The 10,734-nt window shown below is 39.7% G+C and overlaps 1 protein-coding gene across 1 annotated transcript; it reads right to left on the bottom strand.

Annotated features, from left to right (window-relative positions):
• Positions 1–292: 292 nt before the first annotated feature.
• On the bottom strand, positions 293–3,416 carry LOC110800812 (uncharacterized). Its single transcript, XM_022006137.2, has 4 exons — positions 3,210–3,416; positions 2,762–2,863; positions 688–848; positions 293–562 (listed from the first exon to the last, which is right to left on the bottom strand). Exons 1-4 carry the CDS (start codon positions 3,298–3,300, stop codon positions 458–460), a joined length of 459 nt encoding a protein of 152 aa, XP_021861829.1. The 5' UTR covers positions 3,301–3,416; the 3' UTR covers positions 293–457.
• Between the last annotated feature and the right edge of the window lie 7,318 nt (positions 3,417–10,734).

The raw sequence follows: 10,734 nt of genomic DNA, 5'->3' as shown, positions 1-10,734 counted from the left end.
CTTGGGGGAGCGTGCACGTTCCAACAACTAATAATCTGAAGTCTGAACTATTCTGTTGAAAGCGGGCATTACAAAATATATACAAATTCTGAGAAGAAGGGGCAATTCCCTAAATAGAAGTTGTGATTCACAGAAAAGTTCTACTCAATCAACATAAGATCGTCCATGTTGATGTTATTGTTAAAAGAAACAAATGTTGACGCTGCTGTTGTAGTTGTATAACTTATATTGCTATAAATTTGCGGCAAAAGGGGGTGAGAAAATGTAAAATAAAATATGGATAACGCTGCAGTAAAGAGTGAAGGAAGACATGCATAAGCTTCTGCATCTAATAGCTTCATCAGAATTCATACATTATTATCCACATTGCCACACGAGAGTGTCAATAGTCATACGTTGTACCATACATTAAAAAAAAACATTTATAATACACAAAGCATTATTTTGCAGAAAGCGGTCAGCTATCATAAGCAGATCCTCCAAAGCCAATGGTGAAACCAAAACTGGCGCAAGTAAGCAGCTGATTGCTGTTGTTTATCCTCAACTTGAGAGTATATGAGCCCTAACAGTTCCAATAAATAATAAAAAGGTTAGATATGCTAGGAGAAAACAGAGGCCACATACTCCAATATAGGAGTTATTGAAATAGATGATAGGTCAAACATGAATGGAAGAAAAATGACTTACTGGGGGAGTGAAAATTGGCAGAGTTTGTTTATGAGAAAGTACAAAGTCCCCTGCTGATATCGGACAAGACGTTTCTTTGCACAGATCAATAGTCTCACTGTGCACATGTATTCCAAAGTATGAAACATCGATCATCACCTTCCCTCCAGAGATAGCTTCCACTGCATCAACCATAAACTCCAGATCAGACCAGTAAATTATCATAATATCAACACAACACTTGCAGCACTACAACGGCGGTATGGAACAATCACAAATTCACAATTGACCTCTCAATCAGAAGAAGAAGAAGAAGATAAAGAAAAAAAGGGCTGCGTCCATTAATGTTTGGATAGAACAGAAGAAAGGGTGGATGACTCTATAACATTCAAGCACTGCCCACCTTGACAAACACCCCCAGTTTCCATAAGCAGATAACTACCATTAATAATATCAACTTTCACGGATTCTTTTTTAATCATTAAAAGAACCAACCTCAGGTTTCACACTTCTCCCCTTCCACCTCCTTCACATCTCCTCTAATTGTATGAGCATCGTCCTTCATATCATATCTGGTAGTTTAGAGGACGACTTTGACCACTGTCCAGATTATAGGACCTCAGTGATCGAATTCTACCAGTTATGACTCACATCTTTTAATTCGTGATACAATGTAAAGCTTTCAATATTTCATGTAGCAATTAGGTTTTAGCTCTGATCATTTGCATTTGATTCAGGCTAGGCCATTAATAAACCACTGTGTTTAGGGCTGTTAAAAATGGTCGGCATGGCCAAATATGGGTGGTCATGGTGTCACTGGTCTAGACTCCACATGGCGTTTGGCAGTGCAAGTAGCTGTGATGGCATTAACAGTGGTGTTGGTAATCAGTTCCAGGATCCTTCATCATGGACACGGTAGTGGTTTTCTCTTTTAAGGAATGAGTATTGAATGAAAGGGAATCAGGATCTCCAATTCTCTTTCCCTTTCTTGTTACCCCTTTACGGCATAGCCTCTGAGTTGAATGGCTCTCACAACAAGAAAAAGCTACTCCCTCCGTCCCGGAATACTCGACCTGTTTTCCTTATCGGGTCGTCCCTTAATACTTGGCCTGTTTCTAAAAATGTAAATATTCTAATAATATTATATTATTTCTCACTCCACTCCTATTAACCCACCTACCCCCTACTCCATACAAAAAATAATTAAAAATTCAACCCCTACTCTCCCCCAACCCCACCCCTTAACACATTTCCCACTAACTACATTAAAATAATACCCCACTATCAACTACTACCTATTAAATTAAATAAGTCAATTCAAGTCCCTTAAACTCTGTGTCGGTCAAACCGGGTCGAGTATTCCGGGACGGAGGGAGTACATATGAATTAGGATGGTCCCCATTCAACGACCAACTCAAGACAAGGGGTCAATTCCAAATTTATAGAAACTTGCCATCAATAAAACAAGGGCTAAAAGTATCAATTAAGATATGTCTTGCTTTCAACATCACTTAATTCTTGAGCACATATATGTATAACTTGGTTATTCACACAGCCTCAGAAGTCAGCCAGTATTGAGTGTGGCGGAGGCAAGGAGATCTCATATCCAAGCCAACGGCTCACTTCACTAGAGACCTTAATGCACAACTATGGACAATGCCCCATCCAACCTTTTTCATACATTTTAAACTAAACTGTCAGTCTGTCACAATAGCTAAGTTTTAGGATCCGTACTCTTGCAATTACAGGCATTTATATCTATAATACACACAAGTTTGGAGAATAATATCATGTCACCAGAACAGGATCACAACATGGAATTTGTGAATTTAATCTCCCAAATTATTTAAGCATTGCAATTTGCAATCACTCGAAAATCAAACGAACCCATAACCTTAATCAACGCTTCTCAACTCGAAACAAACATCCTCTCCTTTTAAACTAATCACTAAAATATCATTATATGCTTCCTTAAGGCTTTCTAATCTAAAACATAAAAGAAATTCACACTATAACAGCACAATGTTTGAACAAGTAACAATCTTGTATTCCCCATTTCTCTAATTTGGACCAATTGATTAGAGCGAGAAAATACCAGTTGAGGCAGAGATGCTGAAGACAGCTTCCTTCCCAGGTACAACTGGATCAGGCTGCATTTCTACTCCTTTGACCTTAACAGCATAATTAGCTTTCTTATCTGCATCAAAATAAAAACAAAACAAAAGCTCAATTCTTTTGAACTTTTATACAAGTACAAATCAAATTAATACGTACCCATTACAGATTTCATAAAGATATAAGCATGCATGATCATGAGAGCAACTTCAAAAAAAAGGGGGGGGGGGGGGGGGGGGTGGTGTTCAATTTAAATCCCAAATTTATAGGGTTTTCGAATAATAAAGAGGACGAATTACCCCCAATCAACCCATAGTTAACATAAAATTGTTCATCAATTTCCCAAAATGCAATCAGTAAATACTACTCATAATTGGGAAAATAATAGAGAGGGAAAGATGAGAAGAGAGTAGGAGGAAGTGAATCACCGCAATTTTTAACAACGTGTTTGGCTAAAATAGAAGGAACAGCCAAACAAACCCAGAAAAAGAGGATGACTTTAAGATTGCAAATCGCCATGATTTCACTGTCTAAAAGCTTAACAACCACCTTTGGTGATCCGTCAACTCTGAATATTGGAATTCGATGGATTTATTGAGAATCGGTTAGCTATAATATTTTGGTCACTCGACTTACTTTGATGAGATGTTGACAATAGCTTTATTTTCCACCATTAAAAATTAAATTCATACTAGTACTACGTATCTAAATTGGTTACGGTCACTAACTAACAATATGTTAGCTACGGTCCACAGGAATAGGGGAGGAAAGTTTTATTGATTTTAAGGAGTAGAGATTATAAAATATGACTAGGTTATGGCCTAAAGAGTTTATATAGTACTCTCTAGACAGATGCGGAAAAGCCCAGAAAATAGGCCCAAAACAGATAACCCTAGTCCAAAATAACAGATACCGTCAAGTTGTGTTGGGGTGTTGCAGTAAGGGGCTTGACCGATTCAAGGCATTATTCTAACAAATCTCCACCTTGACTTGAATCCTCTTACAAATAAACGATGTACCAGATGCACCATTATAATGCCAGATGAACCAGAAACTCCTATGCCTCATATTTTGCCCTCAAAAGGGCAATCAACAACTCCTAACATTTAGCAAGTCCAAACAAAGTTGAAACTTGCTATGCGGAACTGGCTTGGTGAACATATCGGCTGGGTTATCAGCAGTACCCACTTTGTTCACCTTAATTCTCTTCTCACTTCTCAGAAAATGATACCTTACATCGATGTGCTTAGTCCTCTCATGATGAACTTGATCCTTAGCTAAACAGATTGCACTGAGACTGTCACAGAACACTATAGCCTGATCATGATGTAGACCCAAATCACTGATCAGCCCTTTCAACCAAATTCCCTCTTTTGGTGCTTCTGTCAATGGCATGTACTCTGCTTCTGTAGTAGACAAAGTCACCGTAGGTTGCAAAGTAGCTTTCCAACTGACAACCGAACCACCAAGAGTGCAACCATAACCATTCATAGATGATCTTCTACTGTCAACATCTCCAGCATAATCCGAGTCTGAAAACCCTGTCACCAAACACTTTGTATCACCTCCATAAATGAGACCAACATCAGATGTACCTTTTAGGTACCGAAAAATCCTCTTCACAGCTTGCCAATGTTCCTTGCCAGGTTCACTCATAAACCTACTAACAACACTAACAGACTGTGCAAGATCAGGTCTAGTGCAGAACATTGCATACATCAAGCTTCCTACTGCACTAGCATAGGGAACTCGAGACATGTACTCCTTCTCCTCAGCAGACTTAGGTGAAAAAGCAACAGACAGATGTGCATTTGCAACACTAGGAATATCTATGGGTTTTGATGTAGCCATGCCAAATTTTGACAAAATCTTCTGAATGTATCCCTTCTGTGATAAGAAGAACTTCTTTTTGCTTATATCCCGATAAATCTCCATCCCCAGAATTTTCCGAGCCGCACCCAAATCTTTCATCTCAAACTCAGCACTAAGGAGATCCTTTAACTTCTGAACATCAGACTTGTTCTCTGCAGCTAACAACATATCATCTACATACAGGACCAGATAAATCAATGAACCATTTGTTGCCTTGCTATAGTAAACATAATAATCATATGGACTTCTGGTGTAGCCAATCTCTATTATATAGCTATTAAATTTCTTATACCACTGCCTCGAAGACTGCTTTAGTCCATACAAGGACTTCTTCAACTTACAAACATAGTCTTCCTTACCATGAACCTGAAAACCATCTGGATGAGTCATGTATATCTCCTCTTCCAGCTCTCCATGCAGAAAAGTCGTCTTCACATCTAGTTGTTCAAGATCAAGATCCTGATGTGCAGCTATTTCTAGTAGCACTCTGATGGAAGTGTGTCTAACCACTGGTGAAAAAATCTCATTGTAGTGTACTCCCTCTCTCTGAGTGAACCCTCTAGCTACTACTCGAGCTTTATACTTGATACCCTCAACTGATGTTTCTCCTTCCTTCTTCTTGTAGACCCATTTACAAGTGACGATCTTTCTGTCTTGAGGTCTCTTGGTTAATTCCCAAGTCTGATTCTTATGAAGTGACTCCATGTCATCTCCCATTGAAGTAAGCCATTGGGTAGACTCAGTACATGTAAATGTTTCTTTGTAGGTGGATGGCTCATCAGAGTTAGGATCCACCTCTTCAGCAACCTGTAGTGCATAGGCCACCATATCTCTTGGGAGGCATCCCATAATTAGCTCTCTTTGACCGATCAAGAGCCAAACTGTGTTGATTTGTTACTGGTAATGAAGAACCTGATGGTTCTGATTCTGGCTGTGATTGTTGAGCTTCATATTGTGGTTCACTCTCATCTAGAGTGACTTGCTGCTCCACCTGTTTCTCAACACTACCACTTCCTGACACAACAATAGACTTCACAGTAGGGTTAAACATAGAATTTTCATCTAAGACTACATTTCTACTTAGTATAAACCTCTTTTCAAACGGGGACCAGATTCTATACCCTTTAACCCCATCCCCATAGCCTACAAATACTCCCTTTTTAGCTCGTGGCTCTAATTTACCCTCATTTACATGATAATAAACAGTACAACCAAAAGATCTTAAACTAGAGTAATCAGCAGGCTTACCAGACCACACCTCAATAGGGGTTTTGAGATGTATACCTGTATGAGGTCCACGATTGATCAGATAACAAGCTGTACTAACCGCTTCTGCCCAAAATCTTCTAGTTAGTCCAGCATTAGAAAGCATGCACCTAACTCTCTCCAGAAGTGTCCGATTCATACGTTCTGCTACACCATTTTGCTGTGGTGTATCCCTGATTGTATGGTGCCTAGAAATCCCTGTATTCTTGCAGAAGTCATCGAACTCAGACCAACAAAATTCCAGACCATTATCAGTTCGCATCCTTTTGATCTTCTTCCCTGTTTGATTCTCCACTAATGCCTTCCACTGTCTGAAATTCTTAAAGGCTTCACTTTTATGCTTCATAATGAACACCCAAGTCATCCTTGAGAAATCATCAATCATTGCCACAAAATATCTTTGACCCCTAAAGACTCCACCCGGGAAGGACCCCAACAATCAGAATGGATGTAATCAAGTGTGCCTTTTGTTTTGTGTATACCTTTAGGGAACTTGCTGCGATGTAGTTTCCCAAAAATACAATGTTCACAGAATTCAAGATCCATGACCTTGTGACCACAAAGAAGATCCGCTTTTGACAGAATTTGCATCCCTCTTGCACTCATGTGACCAAGCCTCGTATGCCATAACTTTTTCATGTTCTCCTTATCAATCTCCGAGGAGGAAACAGCAAAAGAACCTGATAACGTAGAACCTTGAAGAAAATACAAGGTACCACGTTTTACACCTTTCAGAACCACATTCGAACCCTTACTGACATGTAGAACTCCACCTTCACCTTGAAAACTGAAACCCTTGTTGTCTAACATACTCAAAGATATCAAATTCTTTGTCATAAGTGGAACATGCCTAACATCATTCAATGTGCAGAATTTACCATCATGTGTCCGAATTTTAATCGAGCCTACTCCAACCGCCTTACAAACAGAACTATTAGCCATAGAAATATTGCCACTGTCTGTTAGGTTATGATACATATGAATAAACATAAATCATGCGGAAAAACCATAAAGCCAGGAAACATATTATTAACACATAATCATTTAGCACAATTCAGATGCATACACTTTGTAGCTTGCCCTCCCTAGCTGCGCCCGAACCGAACAAGAACAAGTCTTTAGGACTCCAAGTGTCGTCCCTCCGTAGATAGTCCACAGCACGTCCGGATCCGCCTTAAGCTTGACCAACTAGAATCGCCCTTAAGGTAGTATGAAATTCGGCTATTATGGGGCAAGAGAGTGACTGAGTTTTCTTGAAAATCTTACCTTTGAATACTTCAATTCTCGATGTAAATATGTGACCCTAGGCACCTATTTATAGAGTTTATGGAAAAGAATTATAATCTTACTAGGATACGAACTAATTAACTTAGAATCCTAGTAGAACTCTAAATCAATTAATTTATCTTTTAGGATTAGGATTTAATCATATGTAGAATCCCGATAGCTTTAGGATTCACAAACACTCACGCACGCATGAGCCGCACGCCCATGCGCAAGCCTTGCGGCCCACGCACGGCGCACTGCCCCGCAACCCATTATGCGCGCGCGCCAAGGCTTGGCTGGGCCTGGCCTTGCGCTGGGCCTGGTCGAGCTTGGCGTGTGTTTGTTGCGTGTTTGCTTGCTGGGCGATGGCCCGACTTCGTGTTTGGCCTTCGTCTGGCAGGCCTCGTCCGATGCTAATTCGTACGATACGCTCCCGATTAAATTCTCGATTCCGGAATTTATTTCCGATACGAACAATATTTAGTATTTCCGATTCCGGAATTAATTTCCGTTTCGAACAAATATTTAATATTTCCGTTTCCGGAATTATTTTTCGATTTCGATAATATTTCCGATTCTGTCAATATTTCCGTTTCCGGCAATATTTCCGATTCCGGTAATATTTCCATTTCCAATAATATTTTCCGATACGTACCATGTTTCCGTTTCCGGCAACATCTACGACTTGAATAATATTTATATTTCCGATACGATCCATATTTCCGTTTCCGGCAATATCATCGTTTCCGGAGTATTCACTTGCTTGCCTTTGACGATCTCAGCTCCCACTGAAACCAAGATCCGTCGATTCCGAATATCCATAGATGGAGTATTTAATGCCATTAAATACTTGATCCGTTTACGTACTATTTGTGTGACCCTACGGGTTCAGTCAAGAGTAAGCTGTGGATTAATATCATTAATTCCACTTGAACTGAAGCGGTCTCTAGCTAGGCATTCAGCTCACTTGATCTCACTGAATTATTAACTTGTTAATTAATACTGAACCGCATTTATTAGACTTAACATTATATGCATACTTGGACCAAGGGCATTATTTCCTTTAGTCTCCCACTTGTCCTTAGGGACAAGTGTTCATTTCCTAATTCCTTTGTCGCTCGATGCTTGCTCTTGAACATAAGGTAAGAGTTGTCATCCTTATTACGTCCAGAGGTGTTTCTCGGTTTCAGAGTTCAACTGATCAAATAAATTGATAATCATAGCCTATGATTCATCTGAGCACGGCCATGCATTTTACAGTTTCTAGCTCTCCGAGTGGCCTTGTACAACTTTTAAGCATCTCATCCCGATTTATGGGAGGACAATCCCAATCTTGCGATCTTGAGATTAGACTTCGTTTGATAGGTGATTACCTGAGCGTTGCCTTTATAGCCTCCTTTTACGGTGCGACGGTTGGTCAACGTCAAAGTAAGCAGTTCTCAAACAAGTAATCTCAAATCACTCAGGTATTGAGGATTTAGTGTCTAATAATTTTAATGAAATTTACTTATTACAGATTTTCATCTCTTACAGTAAAGTTTCATAGGTCTGTCCGATACTAGTCTTCTTAAAGTAAGTATCTATGCAAATGATTATGACATTGCCATGTCCACATAGTTCAAGAAACAGAACTACTAGTCATCTTGTATTCTAGTCGTCTAACGTTTTCTATGCGTCCATCTTTATAGAAAACTCCGACCAGGGACCATTTTAAACTTTTGACATTCAAGTTCACTTGATAGACATTTCTTAGTCACAGGACTGGTCCTGACAGTCTATCTTGAATATTTCGTCAAATTGAAGGGACTCATCATTTAATACACCACAAATTAAATGGAAAAATGAATTCTATTCATTTATTGTGAATGATTAACCAATAATGTTTTACAAAGAATTAAACGCTAAAACTTTAAAACATTAAACAAGGACATCAAAGCCATTCTCCAATATGCTTGATTCCGATAGCTGCAGTGTGCGAGTTGTGCTTCGCCTGCGGCAGAGGTTTAGTCAATGGATCTGAGATGTTGTCATCAGTTCCAATCTTGCTTATCTCGACTTCTTTTCTTCCAACGAACTCTCGTAGAAGGTGAAATCTAAGAAGTGCATGCTTGACTCTTTGGTGGTGTCTAGGCTCCTTTGCCTGTGCAATAGCTCCGTTATTATCACAATATAGGGCTATTGGTCCTTTAATGGAGGGGACTACACCAAGTTCACCTATGAACTTCCTTATCCATATAGCTTCCTTTGCTGCTTCATGTGCGGCAATGTACTTCGCTTCAGTTGTAGAATCCGCAATGGTGCTTTGCTTAGCACTTTTCCAGCTTACTGCACCTCCGTTGAGGCAGAAGACAAACCCAGACTGTGATCTGAAATCATCTTTGTCGGTTTGGAAACTTGCGTCCGTATAGCCTTTAACAATTAATTCATCATCTCCACCATAGACCAGGAAGTCATATTTGTGCCTTTTCAGGTACTTTAGAATATTCTTGGCAGCAGTCCAATGTGCCTCTCCTGGGTCTGACTGGTATCTGCTTGTAGCACTGAGTGCATACGCAACATCCGGGCGTGTACATATCATAGAATACATTATTGAACCAATCAATGATGCATATGGAATCCCACTCATTCGTCTACGCTCATCAAGTGTTTTTGGGCACTGAGTCTTGCTTAGAGTCATTCCATGAGACATGGGTAGGTAGCCTCGCTTGGAGTCTGCCATCTTGAACCTTTCGAGCACCTTATTGATATAAGTGCTTTGACTAAGTCCAATCATCTTTTTAGATCTATCTCTGTAAATCTTGATGCCCAATATGTATTGTGCTTCTCCTAGATCTTTCATCGAAAAACATTTCCCAAGCCAAATCTTGACAGAGTTCATAGGAATGTCATTTCCGATAAGTAATATGTCGTCGACATATAATACTAGAAAAGAAATTTTGCTCCCACTGACCTTCTTGTATACACAAGATTCGTCTGCGTTCTTGATGAAACCAAAGTCACTGACTGCTTCATCAAAACGTATATTCCAGCTCCTGGATGCCTGCTTCAATTCGTAGATTGATTTATTTAGCTTGCATACTTTTTTAGCATTCTTTGGATCCTCAAAACCCTCAGGCTGTGTCATAAACACAGTTTCTGTTAAAACGCCGTTTAAGAAAGCGGTTTTGACATCCATCTACCATATTTCGTAATCGTAATATGCAGCGATTGCTAACATCATCCGAATAGACTTTAGCATTGCAACTGGTGAAAAGGTTTCATCGTAATCCACACCGTGGACTTGCCTGTAACCTTTTGCAACCAATCTAGCTTTGAAAACTTCAAGTTTCCCATCCTTGTCCTTTTTCAGTTTGAAAACCCATTTGCTTCCTATGGCTTGGTAGCCATCTGGCAAATCGACCAAATCCCATACTTGGTTTTCAGACATGGAGTCTAATTCAGATTGCATGGCTTCATGCCATTGCTTGGAGCTAGGGCTCGTCATAGCTTGTTTATAAGTCGCAGGTTCATCACTTTCAAGTAATAGAACGTCATAGCTCTCGTTCGTCA

Source organism: Spinacia oleracea, chromosome 5, assembly GCF_020520425.1.
Source record: "Spinacia oleracea cultivar Varoflay chromosome 5, BTI_SOV_V1, whole genome shotgun sequence".
In the NCBI taxonomy this organism is placed as follows: Eukaryota; Viridiplantae; Streptophyta; class Magnoliopsida; order Caryophyllales; family Amaranthaceae; genus Spinacia; species Spinacia oleracea.
The sequence above is the reverse complement of the archived record's forward strand: the minus strand, read 5'-3'. Positions and strand labels throughout refer to the sequence as shown.